General features: G+C 37.0%; 2 protein-coding genes across 2 annotated transcripts in view; both read left to right on the top strand.

The window, feature by feature from the left end:
* Nucleotides 1–749, top strand: part of LOC140245211 (low-density lipoprotein receptor-related protein 2-like) — a 57,146-nt gene extending 56,397 nt beyond the window's left edge. Inside the window, exon 38 of the mRNA XM_072324799.1 lies at nucleotides 384–749. Within this exon, the coding sequence (XP_072180900.1) occupies nucleotides 384–749 (366 nt within the window). The remainder of the gene's footprint in view (nucleotides 1–383) is intronic.
* Nucleotides 750–22,922: 22,173 nt separating this feature from the next.
* LOC140245112 (uncharacterized) lies at nucleotides 22,923–24,099 on the top strand. Its single transcript, XM_072324709.1, has 2 exons — nucleotides 22,923–23,083; nucleotides 23,777–24,099. Exons 1-2 carry the CDS (start codon nucleotides 22,972–22,974, stop codon nucleotides 24,031–24,033), a joined length of 369 nt encoding a protein of 122 aa, XP_072180810.1. The 5' UTR covers nucleotides 22,923–22,971; the 3' UTR covers nucleotides 24,034–24,099.
* Nucleotides 24,100–24,507: the final 408 nt, after the last annotated feature.

The raw sequence follows: 24,507 nt of genomic DNA, 5'->3' as shown, positions 1-24,507 counted from the left end.
CTACACTTTTTGTAAGCAGTAACTGATATACCCTTGAAGGTAAAGAATGTGATGTTGCAATTAATTGTAAGGCCCGAGAAAAGGTATTCATAATATATCGTACCTGTACAGTCAAGGGGTACCACAGGGAAGTTGCATCAGAGTTACATTTGTCCAGGAGCTCAGATGAGTGCGAAGCCTCTGTAGTCTCTTGGATTTAATTTTCAGATATGTTTGCAACCATAGCAACTGCTGCTTGTAGAAAGGACATAACAATTATACATGTACCGATATCTGGCACTGAATTATGAGTTGAACACATACACTTGTACAAGTTGTCAAACCACAAAAGGAGTATAGGAGCAGAAGTACAAGTATGATGTTTTATCCCAATCTCTGTACAGACTGCTTATCCTGCCACGTTTGAGAATCCAGGCTTCGTCCCACCAATGGGCGCGGTCGGGGGAGGGCAGCCCAGCTACCCTGCCGAGAAGACGGGCCTTCCGGACGAGGTGGCGGGACCCCTCCCGGACAAGGAATTCAGCGACGCAGAGAAACTCGCAATGTACACCAGCACCATTTACCCAGATGCACCACCCCCACATGCCTTCATGCCGCCGCCCCCTCACAGCCACATGCCGGAACCGCCCCCTGCCTACTCGGCCGAGGCGCAGCAAGGGCAGCGGGTGGATGACATGCACATCGAAGTGGGTGCCCCACCCGCTGGAGGGGATGAGCGGGGTCTGGTCGACAACGAAGGCCAGGAGTAGAGGCACTTAACTCCTCCTTAAGGTGTTCCTTCATGGAATGCAAATTGCTCCCTGTTAAGTTCTATTACTTGGGGAGCATAACAGGCACAATGTTAAAGAAATCAACAATTTACAATTAAGTACTTGAACTCGATACGATCCAGGTAATGTCGAATATTGATGTGAAATCTCTGTATTCTGACTCTGACGTATAATATACTTTTTAGTACTTTCAAAATTGTATATCGTGATATATTTATGTGACAAAAACTAATCTATTTTTCATAGTAAGCAATTTAAGATACTTCTTGAATGCTATATCATGATATATTGTCTGTGTGGAAAAAAAAAAAAGTATTCTGTAGCAATGAACATCAACCCAAGTTTGAATGTGACGACTGAAAGTATTCATGAGAACGAATTATGGTCATGATGAAATTTGAGTATTGGAATAGCAGTGAAATTTGAAAATGATTATGTGTCCAACACTTTGTGTTGCACACGTAATAGAAATATCCGGCAGAATCAGCTGTATTAGAGCAGAGAGTTTTATCCACTCAAGAGTCAGGTTTGCATATTGTGATTATTTCTTTTTACCAGGAAATCAGCAAAGTGTTCTTGTGCTTTCCGCTGGCAGACACACATGTATTTGACCGCCTCGCTCAAAACTCACAAAACGTAGGCCAAAGTGAATTTCCACTTTCCTACATACATAGTTTAAAAGACCTGTCAGGTATCCTTTGCTTAGTGTTAAGATTTCTTGTTCACCAAAGGTCTGCGACAAAGCCTAGCACCTCAGGATTAGCACCATAATGCTCAATCTGTTTGAGAACTGAACTGGTGCAGGCAAAGATTAATCAATGACATCAAATTACATTACAACTGGGTGCTGTTAATCTATTAATTGATTTCCTTTAACTGAATAAATACAACAGGAGTAAAAGGAATCTACAATGAGGAGAAAAAAAAAAGAATTCTCATAAAATGTGCACTCGCAAATATATCCAAATATCAAATTCTGAAAATATTGACCGTGTTTGTATACATTGGCCATTTGCATAGTTTTTAAATGTGTATTGGAATAAGACTAGTGCCTTCTTTTTCACACATGCGATGAACTTTAGAAGACAATATTTTTCTACCTGTATTTGTACAAATTTGCTCTAAGAAAAGAACAATTTTTAGATTTACATGAATATGTGGAGTTCTCAACAGGTTTGCGAATGTTTGAATCTTTCTTTTGAATTAATTCATATATATACAGGGTATGTCTAAGATGCTAGTTTCTGTTTGAGAAAATGATGCTAATTTAGAGAGGACACAAGAGTGATGGTATCATTTTGCAGAAATAAAAATGATAAAAATAACACTGATAAGGCACACTTCTGCAGCACAGCTACTACATACAATGTATGTATACTCTTCTGCACTGCAATAGGGTACTTTCCACTGCATATTTTGTTGTTGTTGTTTTTTTAATCATATTCACAAAATACAGAAATGACTGATTCATGTGCATTTCTGGGCACAGTGTTTGATTTTTCCTAAAGCTGTTGTTCTTATATCTTCTGATATCTTCTATGATATTCTGTTGTAACGTGATACATAATGCACTCTGTTCTACTGCGCCATTAGTATTTTTTAAGGTAGAATGAGCACTTTATAAGAGTCTTTTGATTATTATTATTATTATCATTATTATAATTACCAGTTCTATTTCCACACTGCTGCAATAGAGAGAAGCACAATTTCTGCAATTCTCTGAGAAGAAATTCCATTATAGTACTGACCACAATGAGATGCTGAGAAGTCCAGTAACAGCTGGTGTTCTTAATTTACATGTTTCAAAGTAGATGTGTATATTGTAGTTAGTAGTAGTAGTAACTAGATTTTATTGACTACAACTGTATATAGGATGATGTGATGATAGAGAAGAGAAATATTAAATTGGCTGGACTAATTTGACAATTTGACAATTTGAAGACATAGAATTTTTCAGGTACTATATGTATGTAATCCAGTGTACTCCCAAAGTGGATTTGAATATTTCTATTTCTGGTTTGAGCAGGGAGTACAGTTTTGTATCTATTAAAGGACAAGTCCATGTTCATAGACATATTGGTTGAGTGAATGCAGCAATACTAGTAGACCACATCAGTGAAAGATTGGGGAAAATTGGACAATTCGTTCAAAAGTTATGAGTTTTTAAAGTATCTGCACATTCACTGCTGGATGAGAAGACTACTACAGTGTATGATGTTACATGCATACAACGATATAAGGAAAATATAGACAGAATTTTACAAAATGTTACTTTTTGAAAAAAGTGCGCATTTCCTCAACTCGTTATTGACGTATGTAAAGGGTAATGTTATTCCCCGTGCCTTCTGCAAGAGGAAAGTCATGTGTCTTTATTATGCGAGAAAAGTAAAAATATTTTGAATTTTCTTAATATTTCCTTTATATCGTTGTACACATGTGACATCATACACTCTAGTAGTCTTCTCATCCAGCAGTGATCGCACAGATACTTTAAAAATTCATAACTTTGGAACGGATTGTCTGATTTTACCCAAACTCTCACTGATGTGTTCTTCCAATATCGTTGCATTCACTCAATCCACATTGTACTTTGTATATGAAGGTGAACTTGTCCTTTAAGTATCTTTTTTACTTTCATTCACTTCTGTCTTTCGTGAAATTGTCTTTCACTTCTGTTCTTCATGGTACTAGCAGATGTTTCACTGCAACTTTTGTAAATTCCTATCACTGCTGATCACTGTGTGTTGTTTTGTATTAAAGCTATATTTCTTGAATCGTTAGAAGAATCAGTACTTGGTCTGTGAAATTTGTGCAAAATGTTTGGAAAAAAAAATTCTTTCCTTTTTCTCTCAATCATGTTGGGTCATTCTGGTGAGCCATATGATGTAGTGATTAGCACTTCAGTTGAAAAACAAACAAAAAATTTCATAATTATATTTTTGTTTTCTTCTTCCTCATACATTGTCGTGAGCTAAAATCTGGTTACCCAGACCCCCCCAAAAAAAAAATGTATATACCCTCTGGTATAGTATCATTTACTAGTAAGGCATGCAGCGTGCTAACCGACTGAGCCACATGGCTCTTCCCGATATACCCAATACATATCTTATAATATACACACAAGTTCTCATGGGTAGCTAGCAAGCAAACTTGTTTTTAAAAGATCTGCAGCATGTTCCGAACATGGCAAATACCTGTAAATGTGGATCCATGCATAGTACCTTCTTTTAGATGGGATTTCTTCCCTTCTTATAACCTTTTTTTCCTGTTACTAAGCAGTAGTATTCAGGCATGGCTCCCAGACTTTTGTACTTACTTGTATGATTGATATATGTTGAACAGAACAAAGTGAGATAACTTTCGGGTCACAACCACTTTACCAGAGAGGTCCGACACCAAACATAAATAACGTTGTATTCATATTGAGGACTACTATCATGAAACTTGATATGTTTTGCATGAGGACAGTGATTATAGTAAGGATCTCTGATGTGTACAATTACCCAGATGTCATGACTAGTATGAAGTGTTTTATTTTCCATTCCGTAACCCAAGTAGGATAAAAAGACATATTGCAGTTGTGCAGTAGAGACTGAAAATCGTATCGATGCGGGAGGTGAAATCCACGCAGTGCCTTCACATTTAATAGACCTCATTTTTTTTCAATACATGGACTTGAAACATACTCTGGTAATAGATGATTTACATTAAAACATTGAAATGACAAAATTTAGTGTGATGAATTTGATTAGAAACCACACTGGGATGACTAGGAGTGCCAACAGTCTTGTGTGTGACCCCCTTCGCGCCATTGAGTCGTTTGCGTAAGGAACACATACAGTACTATCTTCATGTCTTCGAGCGTCAGAAGGTCGTTAGAAAAGTTTAAAGAAGATGCTTTTTGTTCCAAAACTATGCAGCAAGCAGTATGACATTTTGATGCACTATGTTGTATTGGAGTGACATAATGTAGCGTTGTATAGGGCAGGCAAGAGTACAAGGCGCCCTCTTTGTTCACTTCCTGTTCATTCATTTAGCAAGCATTGCCATTGTCAGATGTGTCATGATCCTTTCAAACTATCAGATACTTTCAATGCTAATTCCAAAATGTTATTTAGAAGAAAAAAATCAATATCTGCATTATAATTCTCTCTTTTTTTTGTAGTCCTTTTGATATATAGCATAATAATCTATGAAGAATTACTTTGGACAGTGTAGTGCTTGCAATATGATTCCAGTAGTTCAATTTCTCAGATTAGATTGTTATGATTGAATAGAGCAGGACTTTTTGCGATATTGGAGGCATGACGGTATTTTACGAATGTGTGGTATTTTACGAATGTATGTCCGCTGTGTGATATATTTTTCTATTCTCGTTGATCACACAACATAGAATGTACCTTGGAGTGTCATGTGTAGATATGTGCAATTCTGTGCTGATACCAAGGAGTATGTATTTAAAAATGGTTAGTTTGACCAGGGAAAATTTACTAGTACATATCAAGGTGCCAGTGAAGAAATACTAAATCATTTTAACCAACTGCAAGCTTTAACAATAGCCTGTCATCCATCCCCAGAATTGTATTATATGTGGACCAATTTTGTATTCACTTTTGACATATTTTGATGTAGCACTCCCAGATTGATTTCCTTTCTTGGTTTACAGTTTTGTCACCTGAGATGCTTAAAGGAATAGTAAAGTTTTGGTTGAGATATGGCTTCATGTTTTTAACTTTTTTATGATGAGTTTTTGAGATAATGAGAAACCTCTTGTGAAATATAAAAGAGCATATAATTTTAAGAAGAATCCTTAGTTTATGTGATGGAAAATGATTTTGAAATGGCCGAGATATCCAAAACAAAGCAATTATATTACAAGGTGGGGCCCACCTTTTATTATAATTGCTTTATTTTACTTTGTTTTTGGATATCTCGGCCATTTCAGAACTGATTTTCATCGAATAAACTTTGAATTCCTCCTAGAATTGCATGCTCTTTAGCATTTGATAAAGCAATTTCTATGTATCTCCCCAAAAGTTGAAAGCTTAATTCTCATTTCAACTGATACTATACCATCCCTTTGATGTACATATTATGTCCTTGTGTGTTAAGGTCATAGTGGGGTTTCTTTCTTAGGAATGAGACTTTTCTTTTTACATGTGTTCGTCTATGATGTATTTGATGAGACACTCACAGATTTTCCTGTATCTGGATACCGTTATTGTTTTCATCACATCGCTTGATCTGAAATGCTCATATTTGAAGGCTGAAAAGTGTGTTGAGAAGGTAGGCAAAATTTTGCACACAGACCTTGCAAAGTTTGTAGACAGAACAGTCTTTTAACTTTTCAGGAAACTATAGCTGGCAAGAACTTACTACATAATATGACAATCAGTGTGTAGTAGTGCTTTTAGTTCCACGATAAGTGTTAGCTAAACACTGCACATGTATGTTTAGTTTACTTGCAATGTATTCATAATACCCTGCAGCACATAGAACCATAGTCTGTGTACAATTGTGGCTTTTGAAATTTTAGCGACAGGGGTGGCTCTATAGATCACCTGGTCTCTGATTGTATTGGCAAGTTTCTGTCTGTCTTCCTCCGAGTTTTATCCTTGTTGAAGGCAAGTGTAAGGATGCTGATAGTCACAATACGTTCCATTTGTTCCTTATACACAGTATTCATGCAAGATTAACTCCATGCTTTCAGAACTCACCACTCATATCCCAGATACAGTGAGCCTTTGAAGCCTGTCAACCTTTGATAGCACTCGGGTAATCATTGTTTATGCAAACATGGAAATATGTTACATCTTTCACAGTGCTTATTCATTTACGTTCTCCATCTAACATCGATTCAGTATCATATATATATATTTTTTGAGAGCGCATGCTGTCAGGAATTGGTAAAACCCTCGCTTAGGGATGTAATCCAAACTATGTTTTATTTATTTTTCATGACAGTGTCGATTGGAGTTATTGTGACTGTTTTGTATCACAGAAAATCTATTTCAAAAGGTGATGTGGAAGAGACATTGCTAGATCTTGCAGCAGATGGCATTCTTGATTTTTGTTTCGTTGATTCTTAAGTTCTTGATGTTACAAGATAAGTCATTTGGTTATGTTTGGATTTCTTCTTCTTTTTTTCTCGTAAACTAGCACAGGAGTGTGATTTTTTTTTTCAAGTCTGAACTTTACAGTGAAAAGTAAATGTATAGCAAGAAATTGGGGGCCCAGACAACACAAATTTTGAGATTCTGAATTCAGTAATTAAATGGATGAATCAATATTTGAGTTTGGCGAGGACTTCCATGGCATAGGAAAAGTTGCTGTGAGTGTTTCCATCAAGAAGTTATCGTTAATGCAAGAAGGATACATAAGCACTCACCAAGAAAAATAATAAGAGATCTGTATCTTCAACAATATTTACCAAATTAATCCTCATTCTGTTTTATTAGACCTTTGCCCAAAAGCAAGACTATGGTATCCACAGTTTTTTGAAAAAACCAAATCATACACATAGTACTGAAAGACTATGGCACCATATGGCAGTTAGTATAGTCATATGGCAGTCCAGTGGTCATAAATTCACCGGTTTTAACATTCATTTGATTCTATAAATGTGGGCAAGATGTCAACCAACTGAATTGCTGAAAGATTTGCACGTTCACATGTAATTTGTTGGCAATGTTTTTCAGTAACTTGTGTGTTACACATTTATAGCCCGCTCTTTTTTCTTCTTTTCTTTTTTAATGTAATAAGCAGCAGATTAACACTGTTCTGTAATGACTTAGTGTACATCGTCTTTGCTTCAGACATCTGTTACCATTATTCTGATTTGCTGAGGGAGTTTGAAAATAAGAACTTTATTTTGTGTTGATTGAGGAAATGATTACATGTATTATCATCATTTGTTTTTTGTCATGAGTTCATAAAGATTTAAACAGGCGCTAGTGCTCTATAAAGACAGTTCTTGTAGTACACTAGTTCTCTTCAGTTTGCACAGATGGTGTTGGTTTAATGAGTTGGTGAGTTCATCACATTATATAGTTTGATCACATTATCTAATTTAATTTCAATGTGATGAATTTTAACATTATGCAAAGTAGTCAAAAGTGTCAGTAAATTGTTCGCTTGTTGGAGGAGCACCAGATAAAATAAAAAAGAGTCTATCATGCAAGATAATTTGACACTGCTGCACTGTGTACTCTAATATAGCAAAGTTGTATTGTCCATTATGGAAATATTATATATATAATATATATATATATATATATATATATATATATATATATATAGTCCAACAGTGCTATTATTTATTCGGACCAAATTTTCGATGAATACATACGTCTTCCTCAGGGAAGACATATGTTTTCGTCGAAAATTTGGTCTGAATAAAAAGCACTGTTGGACTGAAATGCAATACTACCCTACAAATATATATATATATATATATATATATATATATATATATGTACATATACACATATTTATACACTTATATGTATATATTAGAATAATAGGGGGGGGGGGAGAGAGCTTTTTTGCGCACATACCTTGAGAGGAATCCTGTTAAGTTGTTTGGAACTTTTTGACAAAATTCACAATTATACAGTCTATTTTTGTATTTTATATATTAGAAATGCAAATTATCCTGTATAGTTAAACCATTTTTACACAAAACGTGATTTCTTTATAGGGCCTGCGGCATACCGCGTGTATCTCATTCTCAATACACGTAGGAAATTCGTGTGGACCTGTATAATGGAAACCCTTTGTTCACATTGTTACCCTTCACATTTTGGCGGGATGATATGATCTTGGTTATGATAATGAGTAGCATCTAAAAATGATGGTAGCCTTTCTACCAATCGTGATATGCATCCGAATGTGGTCGCAATTATTCCATCAGTTTTGGATAAATTTTGTCTCAGAAAGAATCATCTTTCCAATAAATGAACACCTTGATCCTTGATGTTATGTTTGGGTAGAAATTAGATTGGACTGCTCGAATAATCTGCTTAATTGATCTTTTCAAAAAAGAGAGACTTTAAAAAATGAAAGACAAAATTGTTTATCGTCAAAAGTGCTTTGTCAATATAAAAATCAATTATGTAGTTAGCGATTAGTTTTGTTTTGTTTTGTTTTGTTTTTTGAAATATGTAGCAACATAAATACTACATTAAAAAAACCCAGGTATCAGGTGAATAAGAATTTGATCGACAATGAGTAGTAAAAGAGAAAAAAAGGAATTGAATAATTTAAGTACATCACCCAGAATTTGGGTTGCTGGCATTTGGTCGGTTGATGGGTACTTGTTCTATATCACAGTTACCGTTCGCTTTTGCGAAGGCTCGCTATTAGGCCAAGTAAAAAAAGAAAGTAGTTTCTCGTCCGGGTTTTTTTGAGCAAGGCGATGAGGGAGGTCCTTAATATTTGATATCTTACTATTTTTTTCGAGGATTGTCAAAATGAAAGTAATGTGTTTCTCGTCCGGTAATTCTGAGAAAGGTAACGAGAGAGGGCTGTACGGATCTAGCTTTTTATAAAGGAGGGGGTTGGGGCGGTATGCGAGGGAGCGTAGCGACCGAGCCCGAGCGAGCGGAGCGAGCGAGGGGGGGGGGGGGGGGGAGGGTGTGGGAGGGGGGTTTCCCCCCTCCCACAGTAGGGAGAATTTTTGAAAATCTGTGTGTGAAAATGGCGTTTTCTTGCATCTAAAACACCACTATTTTTGGTATAGAGGTTATTGCCATAAATAGAAAAAAAAAATAAAATTACAAATGTACAAGTTAAAAAAAAAGATAAGATAAAAAAAAAAATGGTCCCCGGATTTTTTTTTTTTTTTTTTTTTTTTGGGGGGGGGGGGGGGTTGCAACCCCCCAACCCCCCCCCCCCCTCTAGATCCGCTTCTGTTTACTATTTTCTATATCCAATTTATGAAATGAAATATCACTCTGGTAGCTGTGTTACGAGAGACCAGGTCCCAAGTGTATGTCTTGCCTGCACTCTGTGCATTTTCAAACAAATATATATATATATGTACCATACTTGAAATGAAACTTCATGCATGCAGAAATACATTTGCTTTTTCTTTCCACTACAGATGTCAAGGGAAAATGACCATCTTAAAACTGGTATTTAGTGTTGTAATGGCATTTCTGATACCAGTGTACTTGCAATTCTGATGTGGTATAAAACATGTCTTTCAACAAATGTACGACTGAAATAAATTCCATGATATTCAAAACACTGCTTTATTTATCATTGGTGTTTGTGACTTTTTGTGTCCACACAGCTGGTATGTATCTGCATTTCTTCACAGTACAATTGTAGCACATTCAACTGGAAACTGGCTTGTACAATTGCAGATGGATGTCAAAATGATACTGATATGGCATTATAGCATTAAACATTAAAGATGTTTCTTCGTGTTCTAAAAACACATTTGATAATCACTCATCATTTGGATGATGAATGATTGTATACCACACTAGATGATACGACTCACGGCCGTGTCCGTGAATTTACATCGTAAAGAAAAGTATCCCGCAGAAATACGAGACAAACCAGAATCCGTGGAAAAGTTATTTATTTTGTAGATACACCCATTTTATAATTCTACATTTGCTGGAAAAGCGCATTCATTTTATCTTCAAAATATAACAATACATGTACATCGCCGTCAGATGCAACGTTACAGAGCAGAGCGTACGGGCCTCTACACAGCTACAGACACGTACGCACACTTTGCCAATAAACGGTACGGCACGGCCACTGCATTACCGTACCTTCCGACACTGCACATAGTCACAATGACAGGAAAATGTATATAAACTCCATACAATCCTCACAAGCATTTGTACAGTACAATTCATCCGCTTGAAATATGAGAAACGGGGAAAAATACGAACAATGCGCGAAATACGCGTGGAATATCAGCGATTGTTCGCAAAAATGTTGCCGCTATCGCGTTCACGACGTACCGAGTGCGCTGTACATCACAGCCCAGGCCCGCCCGCGGCCCGCCCATCCAACTACAGTTCGACTGCTTTGTGGAGCAGTGTGAAATGCATGCGTTATTACAATCACATATGCACTACAGCTACAGCTGTACTGCAGCTAAGAAGAGGACGCAAGGCGTAATTAGAAATGAGACATCACCATTTGTAGGTGAATATTATTGTCAATTTCTTTTTTCAGCGGCCGAAAAAATAGTGAATATCAAAAAAGTCGATTCGGCAACTGAAAATCGATGCGGGCAGGAAGGGGGCTGGGACGAGAATTATGAATTTCTTGGTATTTTCAGCGCCATTTTGAAAATAGTAAATAGTAAAAAAATCGATGCGGCGGCCAAAATCGATGCGCGCGAGGACGAGAAACTGGTTTCTTTTTTTACTTGGCCTTAGAAAGGTTTGTTAATCCCAGAATGAAGTTATTCCTAAGGTTTGTTAATGCGAAATGAAATAAGGTTGATCCAAAAACGAAATATGGCTCGTTATTCCGAAGGGTTATTTTATAGAAGGTTTGATAATCCGAAAATAAAATCGGGTTCGTTTTTGTTACGATTCGTTTATAATGTAAAAAATGTTCATTCTTCCAAAGGATATTTACTCTGAAAACGGAATAAGGTTCTGAACTCCAAAGGTTCGTTGGTACGCACCTTCTTTTCATTTTCAGATTTACTAACTAATTTACTCATTTTCGGATTAGCGAACCCTCGGGTTACTGAACCTTTTTGGTTTTTCATTTTCGCATCAATGGCCTTATCGTAATGAGGAACTTTACTTCATCTTTTGATTGACGAACCCTCGGAATAGCGAGCCTAATTGCATTTCGGATTAACAAACCCTCGGAATAACGGCCATCACCCATAACTGCATCATTCTATTGTTACGCATATAACGAAAATTCCATCAGTATGATATTAATGGCAATGATGGCAGTAACAATGGCAATGAATAGAAACAGAAGTTACAGAAATGATATCATAACCAATGTTGATGTCAATAATCACAAAGACAATACGAACAAAAAATTATATTGTTTGTTTGTTTGTTTGTTCATTTCCATCTAAGAAGATGGCTGGATAGCCCATATTCAGCTACGTTAAGCTGGTCTTCCATGGGGTCCAGTTGGATGTGAGGTGGGACCACTTCACCGGGTTAAACACCCTGCTCTTTGCGATATGGATGAATGAAGCGGGATCTTTCGGGACCTCCATTTTATGTCCTATCAGGGAGGTGTCTCACCTCCCTGGTCCTATCCGAGGGACAGAGTGTTTTGCCTCTTGTTAGAGGGGACGGTATGCTTACACACAACATTGCTCAGTCCAGATTCGGGTTCGAACCCGGGCCGCGTGATCGTGAGGCAGACGCGCTACCGACTGAGCCAACTCACCGCCCTAAACAAGAGTGGGATCACAAAAAAAATAGATGAATAAATAAATAAATAAAATAAAATAAAAATGTCCCTCATAGAGATTTATTTAATCAACGTAGTGAAACATACAGAGAAGTCTGATACCGATATCATAATGATAGTATAGTTGGATGGTAAATAATTGTAATTTCACTATTTACAAAATATGTATTTCTTTATACAGTCATTCAGTTATCTTTATCTTGTTACCCTTTTTGTGAAATTAAAATTTGATTATCAATTTTCTTCTGAATACTGATAAGAAACAATAATCAAATTGCTTTTTGGTAAGTTGAGATAACATATGTAATCGTTATATTTGTGAATTGTGCAAAAATATATTACATTCAGAAGAATCATACCTTTATTTTCAATATCATAACCAATTGATAATATTGTCTCATCATGTTTTATATTTACATTGAACTGATTACTAATGAAATGAAATACTGTTGTAAATTTATGGGTAATGCAACAAAATCTGAACAGCTGTTTCAACATCTTTACAATGGTTAAAAATCACAGTCAAATTTGATTCAATCTTCCATCGAAATGAATTCTCTTTAAAAGGTAGAATCAAATGAAAACGAACAATTAAATTATATTACTCCATACTACCAAATAATTTTCAACATTCGAATTCAAACAAGCTCGAACAACATCAGCAGATTTCCATACGCACTTTTCAACCGCTCCCAGACTTGAGATGACTTGTTTGGAATACAACATCAGTCGACTTCAAAATGTAAGAAGAAATTACATGGTCGGTAAGTCCAGAGTTGTTTTGAAGTTGCGTGGTACGTCGGATGCGAGTGCGTATTTGGGCTGTCAACGTCTGTAGGCCACCAGCGGGTCTGTACAATGAGGTAGGCCTACTACATCTCAATAGGCAACCCTAGTGGTGACTCCACTAAGAATGAGTCTGTTCTGTGCACAAGCGTATCAACTGCTATTGATACAGATGACAACATGATTTGTTTTTTTGTTTTTTGTTTTTTTATTTCAACAGCGCTGCAATAACACAAATCGTAATAGGGAAACCGTGTAAGGATGAACATTTGAATCTCTTTGCCTATGCGGAATATCCTATTGGATTACTGAAATCAATGAACTACACATTGGTTTGTACATGTACATGTATGTATGTATGTATGTATGTATGTATGTATGCATGTATGTATGTGTGTATGTATGTATGTATGCACGTATGTGCGTGTGCCTAGTTTCCATCGAGTTACAGTTCAGGTAAGAATTTAAATGTAAAAACATGTATACATTTGTATGTTTTAGGTATTTTAGACTAAGGCTGCTGAAACATTGAGAAAACAATCTAAAAGTATGTCAGTGTATGTGATCATTTTAATAATATCTTCAAAGATATTTCTTGTGGAACGAGGGCAGTATCATCCGAAAAGTGTTATTTTTATCTATCTAAAATAATTACCACCCTGTAAGAAAATGGTTGAAATGACGTTTATCTGTTTTTGCGTTCAAGCTCTCGTGGTATACCGTTCATTGTCAGTTATCGAGGAGATCCTGGCGTTCCTCCCGGATATGAATGATACAAAAGTTCTACAGGGCTGCGCAATTAATGTCAAATTTTCATTTTACAGTCCCCTCAGAAAGTTAATACTTTCAACTTCAGCCTTGCGCTGGGCATTTTGTTTATCGTATAAATCTGTTTGGTAGTTGCATGCTATGCACTTCAGGCAAATCCATTAGATTGAAAGGCAATATGAATTACTCAAGCTAACCTTGGTGATCGGAGGATATTCGAGGGCGCCAAAGTTTGTTTGTTGCATAATGCAACGTTATTGTTGAGGATATGTCCATGGCGTATAGATTCACAATTTGCCTCGATCCTGCTATAAAATCAGCCGGATGAGAAGATGATCCCTCATGAGTTTACGAAATATGTCACGTGATGAGGGTTGATTCTGTTTGTTTGGGCTTACATTCATCGTATAAGATGAGCAATCAAGCGTTGTCACATACCAATAATGGAGCAACAGTATTGAGATTTATTCCTTGATTTGATTTAGTGAGAAAATGATAAACTTTAAGATGTTTAACGCACATATTATTTAACCTATCTTTCTAAATCAAATACCTGGAATGATATACGGCCTATTAGTATATAGGCCTATATTTTTCTATATTTCTCAGCAAGTATAGGTGTATACTGCTTATATTATATTTCTCAGTGCAATGGCTTCGTGTCTTCTCTGTGAAACCATTGGTGTCACTGACATGGCGCAGTACATACCCCGATAAGCAGGACAGGGATGATAATGACGATAATGGTAAGTGTGTGTGTGTATGTGTGTGTGTGTGTGTGTGTGTGTGTGTGTGGGGGGGGGGGTGGGTCAAAGGTCAGTTTGCAAGTAAAAAAAAATAGACTAAGGTTCAGCTTATTTAATGTGTTACTCAATGCGAAATAATTATCTAATGTACAAATTCTATCGCGTTCTTAAATAGCAACTACAAGAAAGAGCACTAGTCACGCTAGTCGACGTAAGGAGATAATTACTTGCAGGAATTGCGTCAGCATAGATAGATAAATAAAATATACTTATGATGATAATATGAGGATTTTATTGTCATGATACTTGATCTCTATACTCTATAATCTATACTAATCGACATTAATAAATGACTGTATAGAATGTATCGTTTAGAGAGGAAAAGTAATACATGTAGGTCATCAAGTATCTGCCAACTACATGTACATATTTAATAATTCACGAAGATTTTCTTTCAAACCCGCCTGAAAGATATACAAACAACCAAATAACCAATAAATGTGATACACGTGTCTCATCCCCATCGACTACAAAATGCATGTCTTAAGCTGTTACTTTAGTCGTGGAGGACTTTGCAGGAGTCTGAATAGTCCATATCATGATATAACATGAACAAATCAGAAATAATATACACGTAAGTGATATGTGCAAAAGCTTGAAGTCGATGAGTTCTCAAACTTTCTAAAATTAGTCACGTATATCTCATAATCTCATAATCATTCAACCTGATCTGGAAGTTGAGTGAATAGATTTCATAACTGCCCGTTGAAATCAATCTCCTTTTCCGTGATACTACACACAAGGGATTGCCGAGGACATTGGTCAAAAGAAAACAGTTACAAATTTTCATACAACGATTCTTGGAAAATTAAAGGACAAGTTCACCTTCATTAACATAAGGATTGAGAGAATGTAGCAATATTAGTAGAACACATCATTGAAAGTTTGAGGAAAATCGGACAATCCGTTCAAAAGTTATGAATTTTTGCGCAGTCACCGCTGGATTGGAAGACTACTGCAGTGTATGATGTCAGATGCGTACAACAATATAAGGAAAATATAAAGAAAATTTCACAAAATTTCATCTTTTGAAAAAAGTACACATTCCCTTGACTCGTTACTGACATATGTTATGGGTAATATTATTCCCATTGCCTTTAGAAAGAGGCAAGTCAAGTACTCTTTTATTATGTGAAAAAAGTGAAAATATGTTGAATTTTCTTTACATTTTCTTTATACTGTTGTACTCATATGACATCACGAGCCTTAGTAGTCTCCACATCCAGCGGTTCCAACACAAAAGTTTTAAAAATTCATAACTTTTGCATCGATTGTCCAATTTTCCTCAAACTTTCACTGATGTGATCTACTAATACTGCTGCATTCTCTCAATCCTTATGTTAATGAAGGTGAACTTGTCCTTTAAGGACGTTACTATTATTTTCAGGAAATAAACTCGCAAATTGGATTCATAAGCCATCACAGCCATGCTGACCTCGATGACTGAATCCATGTATCCATTGTAGGCATCTTAGACGAGTAATTGGAATCCCGATGAAGAAAACGTTCTTCTCATTAGCCTGGTATCACGAATCTGTGGTTTAATGAACGCCTTTATTGAAGTCCATCTTCACTGTACACGCTGTAGGGGTCAATCCCCCTCAACAAAGCAAACAAAACAATGCGTCGCACGTGTGGTCAGCATTGATTACTTCGCTCTTTAATTATTCCCACATCCAGGACGGTAAATTACTTTCATTAGCGTGCCATGGACTTTAATACAATTATAGGTCTTAATGGAGGTGTTAGACTAGACTAGAATATTGCTTCCCCAAGTACTCCGGCTTGTAACTATGACATAAATACACTCCTTAAGACGCGGATGAATCTTGCTGGGAACTCGATTTCATTATTATCTTTTTAATGGAGGCTTTATCTCAAGTGTTTCAGTTAATGAGACAAAACTAGAAAAAGAGACGGTCAATTAGAACTCATGGCACATGGTACATCAACATCCTGCGATGGACGTAGCTATATAGGACTAGTTTTGATTTAAAGCAATGACCATCCGCATAGAAGATCTGATACACGACGGTGGACATTTTACCTTGGAGCGAATACTCAGTTAAACAACAATCAAATCCCAGGTCTGTATAATATATATCATATTTCGTGTTGATTGGTTTATTCATCGCTGTTCTTTATTTGCTTTCTTTGGTTGGATTTGTTCGTTTTTGTATCAATAATGTCATGATTATTTGTTGTGGGCGCTTTATCAATCAAGCTCAATTTCTAACATACACAAATTGTGGATGCCAGTACAAGTATGAGGTTCAGGCCCTGTACTGATTTTCTAAGATGTTTGAATACTCATGGGTACATGGCTACACGTTATTTTATCAGCCTAACACTGTGAACATCTCAATACCGGGAATTCATTTTGCATGAATTATCTCGGGGCATGTTTTCTGGTTCTACAAGTTATAATTCCATGTATGCATCAGATATGAGTATATCAGAAGATATGTCTTTCATAACAAACATGAATGCAAGAGCTCTTTTATTGATCATGCATGGAAATAGCAATATCAACAGCCCTTTTATAACATTAATTCAGTAGGGTGGGGGAATGAGCAAGAGTCAAACCCAAGTGTAAAGACATTTGTGCGTAGTCACTTATGACGTACGTGCTCCCTTGTTGATATTTGGAACTTGATATATGCATGCAAGGATTACAAATGCTCGAAGGAGAGAATATTTATGGCATTAGCGTTTCTAAGTACCGCGGAAGTGATCAGTAGTTACTGTGAATGTGGTCTCGTATCTCCAGACCAGAGCCCCGTCTTATAAAGACTTGCGATTGATTCAAATTAATAACACCTTTACGATTGAATACAAATCCATCTTATAAAAAAAAAATTATGATTGAAATTAAGACGGAAAACTGCAATCAATCAATCACAGGTTGCGATTGATTGTAGCTTTCAAGAGATTTGTGATTGATTGGTTTCTATCACAAGTTTTATAAGACAGGGCCCAGAATAAAATAAGGAAATCGGCATAACAACACAGCTATTCAGTAGATATAGAGAGAGTGAGTGTTAAGTGCCAACCAAAGTGCTAGTACTCAAATTACCCCCACCCCACGGCCATTTTATGTATACTAAATAGTCAAAGAGTTCAGCAAATGCGCCTTTTGTAGGAATGTGCGCTTAATACAATCATGTAGTTGCTCGTAAATGGTCTCTTTGATGTGCGCTTAATACAGATGCAGTTGCTCCTAAATGACCCCTTCGATCGAACGTTAAATACATAATTGTAGTGCTATGCAGCAGAAACCCCGTAAAATAAGAGTGCTATTTTATCCGCGTGTTCTTTTCTTCCTATCCAGAGAAACGGAGTACACATTTAGGTACACAAGACCGTAAAACCTTGGCACCAGTATGGCTTCTTCGAGGGAAATGGTGTCATCTCATGGTAGTTTCTTGGTAAGTGACTTTAAACGTATTTTTACCATTGGGAGCAGAAATTTAGAAAATGTTCGATTTATCACATTTGATGCATAATAATGTGCAGGTTAGTTGTGTCACAAAATATCCTACCATATAATTTCCAGTAAAGCCTAGAATTTAAGGAGATATCACTATATTTATTACTAAACCATCATAACTGTATACGATTTAGTCTATGGAATCAATTTTATTATTACCATTTTTCACATTTTGTATATTTAACAATACTTAATAATTGATTATAATGATTACAATTTTTACATTGGATGTTTCCATCCCTAACTCTCTTTTTAAATAGATCTATTTTAAAGCACTGAGTCTTGGTTTTAGTTTCATCTGCAAATGGTAAATAATGCCTTTAAGATGCATGTTCCAATGTGTAAAGACACATCACTACCCATCAATGATAAAAAACAATAATACTGATAATGATGATAGCAATGATGATAATAATAACTCACACTGAAGACGGAGAGAAGAAACAGAAACAGTGTCTTTTTGGTTACCGTTCGTTATTCTGAAAGTTTGTAAATCCAGAAGCGAATAGGGTTCGTAATTCCGGGGTTCATTGGTGCAATGGTTCGTTAATCTCAAAATGAAAAGAAAAGGTGTGTTATTCCCAAGGTTGGCTTATCGAACCTTCAAATAAGGTTCGTGATATAATATTTCCAAGGTTCGTTAATATCCACCTTTTCTTTTCGGATTAATGATCCTTCGAAATAGCGGTCTTATTTCGCTTTCGTTTAAAGAAATCTTCGGAAGAACGAAAATCACTCATCAATTTGACGCTGTTGACGTGATTTATGAGACTTGATGGAAACCTTATACGTGTTTTGTGATTCTTGGCATGGAAGTCTACAAAGGAATGGCTGCAGAAAGGCAGAAGAATGCCCCTATAATTTACAGATATATGAGGTTATCTGCTTTCCTATAACATGTACAAGAGTTACATTTGGTATAATTAATCAAGACCGTAATCGCTTTGCACTTTACGATAATTAGAACGAGAATGTAACAGTGAACGAATTCGGGTGCATGTCACGAGACCGACACCCACGAGTTATATAGCCCAGGAGTCATACAGCTCACAAGTCATACAGCCTATTAGTTATACAGCCCATTAGTTCGACACTAAACTAACAAGGCCCACGAGACCGACACATTAAGCCTCGTGTTGTATAATCTGTCGAACTCGTAGGTTGTTCTTACCTATGTCGAACTCATGAATGGGCTTTATTTTCCTAGTGTCGAACTCGTGGGTTAAATGACTCATGAGCTGTATGACTCATGGGCCTGTTTTCAATGTCGAACTCGTGGGCTGTATGACACGTGGGTGTCGGTCTAGTGGGATGACCCCGCAAATTCTCGGCAGAGTTAATCATCAGTGATGAACTCGCCAACAGGTTCTTACTTTTACTGAAATAATCAGTCACCTTCACTAGTCATACCCATGCCAACCGTCTTTGTCTGGAGGTCTATTTCTGCGTTTGTAGGGCTTCAACCCTTCTGTTTTCACTGTTTTACTATGCTAATCATGTGTGAAATGAGTGCATTGGATGTTTAGTAAAGACCAATTATGTTGAAAGCAATAGCTGTGTTGGCTTTTTGCATCGGCGACAACATTAATGCCATCAGTGTGTCAAAATTAATGTAGCAGATGAACATAAATTACAGGTCAAAAACTTGCTTTTTGCCAAAGTATATCCTTGATTGCACCATTCATTCAGCACAACACTTCTTTCTTTCTGCCCCCTTGTCACTTTTGGCAAGTAGAGAACGTTCTGGTAATCAAAGCCATCTGCTCTATGAGCAATAACGTTTATAATATGTGTAGAAGTCATAACAGAATTAAGGATGGAGTTACAATTTTTGTGTCTGTCTGTTTCATGTTCTTGTTTCTAATGTTGTTGCTGTTTTCAATATCTGTCTGTAATATCATTTATACAGAAATTGGTGTCATTAGCGACCAGCCTGAGTTTTTGTTCAGGTAAGGAAAATACGTTACGCGTGATTTGAAGCAAGACAGCATACCCATGACTTTGTCTAAGATCCATTTGTGTTATTTAGGCCTATAGACTCATGTTCTTTTTGATATCGTCATCTACAGTTGATATGAAATTAGTGCAGAGTCTAATACTGTAATTGCTCTCCAGATGTAGGCCTTATTGTTGGTTTCTTGTGTATTGCAAGCAAATAGCATGAACAGCGCCCGACATCTGACCACAACACTAAATGTTTCATTGTTGGTAGAATTTCTCAGTTACTTTATAGTTTAGTTTGTCACCTCCCGTTGACTGACTCAAGAATTTCGATGCATGCACTAACGCGCGCATGAACTTTTAGATGATAATAATGATGATGATAATAATAATAATAATAATAATAATAATAATAATAATAATAATGATAATGACAATAATGATAATAATAATAATGATGATGATAATAATAATAACAATGATAATAATAATAATAATAATAATAATAATAATAATAACAATAATAATGATGATGATGATAACAATAATAATGATAATAATGGCTACTTCTATAGCAAACAGGTCCACCTTTCAGTGCTCATGGCACTTTTATCGTTGCATAAGTATACCTTTACCATCCCGGTATGACTATTGTAATTGGTGTCCAATGTCAAACGATTCCCAATGATACTGTCCAGAGTGTTGTTTATTTCTTCTTCTTTTTTTCCTTCCCCGGTTCTCACCCATGATTACAGTGCTATAAATGTTCGTCTACGACTTCTCTGGCTGAATGTTCCGTGCAAACGTGTGAAGAAAATGAGGCAAGTGCACCAATGTTCACCGCACTTTATTCCATTTATCGTTACTATCATCATTATTACTACAGACTTCCACCCTCTCAAAAAGACAAGGATAATTCGGTTCAAAAGTAGGAAAGAAAGAGCAGTTCAGTGTGTATTAAGCGTATCAAGAAAAGTATGAATAATAATTTATTGCCATCATGCTCATTCAAACAAAACAAGAGCTAGGCCCTAAATCAGTAAATGGTCAAAATTCAAGATTCTTTCCTTCAGATTCAGAATGGTTGAGGGGTCTACTAGACTACTGCCAGTTGCAGTCCAAATCATCATCATCATCATCATCATCATCATCATCATCATCATCATCGACAACAACAACATCATCATCATCCTTGCCACCATATCTTCTACATTCTCAAACATGAAACAAAGTGATAACTTGACAAATCTATTGGACACAACGTCATCAGAGTTGATATTTATGGAAGGTAGACCCTCTCACATGCCATCCTGAAGAGTGCGTGAAAGATTTGAGACATATGGAAAGGAATATGCATAGCTACAGGTCTATTCACATGATGCCTCTACTGTACTGCAGTGTGACTTCTTTGTCCCCTTTTTATCTTTTTTTTTACCCATAAGGCTCGCAACAGCAATCATATTTAAGGAACATGCTTTGATATTATGGCCTTTTTGTAATGTTAACATAAAACCCTATGGCCCGAATTCACGAAGTTGGTACAAATTAAACCATGGTTTAAACCATGGACAAAAAGCATGGAGAGCCAAGTGTCGCATGGAATATTTCGTTACGAAAGCAGTCATTTCGTCGATAAAATGATTATTTCGTAACGAAATGACATTTTGTAACTAAATGCGCATTTCGTCCACGAAATTATAATTTCGTTAAAGTAACGGTCATTTTGTCGACGAAATGACCGATTTCGTAACGAATTATTCCATGCGACACTTGGCGCTCCATGGTTTTTGTCCATGGTTTAAACCATGGTTTCATTTGTACCACCTTCGTGAATTCGGGCCATAGGGTTTTATGTTAACATTACAAAAAGGCCATAATATCAAAGCATGTTCCTTAAATATGATTGCTGTTGCGAGCCTTATGGGTAAAAAAAAAAAGATAAAAAGGGGACAAAGAAGTCACACTGCAGTACAGTAGAGGCATCATGTGAATAGACCTGTAGCTATGCATATTCATTTTCAAATACAGATGTGTTCTTGCCTTCATCACTAGAGTTTCTCGCTATACAAGTTAACCCTAACTAGGCCGTGGTGGGGGGGGGGGGGGGGGCGCCGATGCCCCCCCCCCGGCAATTTTTTTTTTCGAGCCTTCCGCATCTTTTGATGCCAAATTTGCGCTGCCCGAACGCGCGGTTTCGAAGTTGCGCATAAATATGTACGCGCATGTAAGACCAAAAATTGCTCAAAAACATGACTTCGTGTACAATTTCAATGCAAACAGTGCTTACAGGCAAATTTCATAAAAGCATGATTATTTTGAGGTTTTATCGATTGAAATCAATTAATAATATATTTTCTTGTTCAGACCAATGTCGCGGACAAATTTCATCGAAAAAACAAAGAAATAGATAATTGTTTTTTCCTTTGCATGTGCTACGGACATTAAAACAAACATTTACACAAAAAATGTGCCTGTTTTGAGCTTTATTTAGTGATTTATACCAAATTGTCTGATTTCATGCATCATTATGCATACATTGGCATAATTAAGCATAGATGATAATTTTCAAAAAAATTAACTTCCTGGTACTTTAGATTACATCATAGGCAATATATGTGCCAATTTTCGTCGCGATCGGGGGGGGGGGGGGAATGCTAGCCCCCACCGGCTTTATGATATACCTAAATAGCCCGGCCTAGTTAGGGTTAAGATCTGTTAAATCTATAACCCGTTGCATGAAAAGAATTGAAACTTTCTGTAGGACCTTCGCACGTATTAATGTATGTACTGTGAGTAGGCATAAAGTACGAATTGAATGTTGCTGACTCGCAGGTATCATTGACTCGCCTTCATATAGATCTGCAGGTCTGAGGTTCGAATCTATGACAGTACCCCTCAGTACCTACATCGATGTCAACAGAACACGGCGTGTTATAACGAGGAGCCTTCTTACGCGTCCCAGTGTACGGGCGATCATGGATCGATCTGCATGAGTTGCTGTGAAAGCAATCTGTGTGCCGCTGGAGGTGCTACGACCACCATTGAGCCTGCGACCACAGCAGCTGCCACAACTGCACAGACTTGGACAGCGGCTGCATCGGGTACGTGTCTTTAGCAGGGGGCCCCACGGAACGGGGGAGGGGAGGGGCAGGGGGTTGGAGGTGTTGCAGTGACTCTTGAAATAAAATCGTAAAATTCTTGACACCCCCGCGAGTTCCCCATAGCACCCCATCAAAGCCCTTGACCCCCCCCCCCCCAAAAAAAAAGTTATGCGTCCACTGTACAGTCATAGCCAGAAGTCGTACCATTCTCGTAGGAGTGTCTTTAGCATACATATAATCAAATACAATAGAGCTAAAAGAAAATTGAAAACTGCATTGCTTACAAGCTGAACCAACTCAAATGAACTCAGCACACAGCAGCATGAAACAATGTTTGCTAGTTTAAGTGATTAGCTATCAGTATGTCATCAGATCTGCATAATCTTTTTGGCGCATCTTCCTTATCATGCAACAGTCCACGGCTAGTTGAAAATCTTTACGAAATAAATTATTAAAAATAATGTCACTTATCACATACAATGTCCTGTACACCCCTCTCCCCACATACACCAAACTCAGACTCTGAACTGGTTGACAAGTATATTCAAATTCCGTACACAAACACACTTACACGTACGCACATACCAATGTTTCCCTACTATTCTTACTGTGTATATAGTAACATAGACCTACCAAAGAAAAAGTTCTCCGAAACTACACACGTTTTCCTTTCGCCACATTATTTCACCGCAGATGCAACAAGAACTCGGACCGGCATTTACTCCCTTTACGCCGAGAGAAGACAGTTACAGCCAATCCAAGCAGCGGAGGTAACATCTGCCAGCTCGCTCATCAAGTGTGCGACGTCCTGTTTGAAGACGGGTTCATCGTGTCAGTCGTTCAGCTTCGACGTGGAAGAAGGCTCTTGCTATCTCTCCGAGGTCGACGTCGAGAGCCTCTCTCTTTCCTCCGTCTCGACGAGCAACCACTACGTGGTCGTAGAGTCATGAACGTGACTTTGGTTCCCTTGAGTTGGCCATTTCAGAACACACGACTTGACTATCGAAGCATTGATTCGAAGCAATTGTTTTCCAACGCCAGAACAATATCTAAGCACACTTGAAACGAGTGGCTTCACTATCGATATTGAAGAAGCCTTTAAAACACATGTTCATCGTTGTTCATTTTGATATTGTAGTGAATATTAAAGGAAAGCGCTGTGAAATTTTGGTAACCTCCTAACCCATATTTTAAAGTCCATCATCAGATAGAGCGAAATAAAGCCTTTCCAGTGATGTTTAACTTGTTACATACCAATTTCTTCAAGTTATGATTAATTCAGAACTCAACTTGAGCTTAAATCTGTAATATCTCAAATCAACGAGAATGGAGTTAAGACATTTTGCGATCAAACTCTATTTCATCAACAGCCATTAAAGCGATGCGTGCAATAATGTCACAAGTCATATTCTGATATTTTCGTT

The sequence above is a fragment of the Diadema setosum genome, chromosome 22 (assembly GCF_964275005.1).
Source record: "Diadema setosum chromosome 22, eeDiaSeto1, whole genome shotgun sequence".
NCBI classification, from domain to species: domain Eukaryota; kingdom Metazoa; phylum Echinodermata; class Echinoidea; order Diadematoida; family Diadematidae; genus Diadema; species Diadema setosum.
The sequence above is the reverse complement of the archived record's forward strand: the minus strand, read 5'-3'. Positions and strand labels throughout refer to the sequence as shown.

Excerpts from the sequence above, each read along its gene's own strand:
- LOC140245112 (XM_072324709.1), top strand. The coding sequence starts at position 22,972 with ATGAGTTGCTGTGAAAGCAATCTGTGTGCCGCTGGAGGTGCTACGACC. Across the intron at positions 23,084-23,776 it reads TTGGACAGCGGCTGCATCGG|ATGCAACAAGAACTCGGACC; the intron begins GTACGTGTCTTT and ends ATTTCACCGCAG.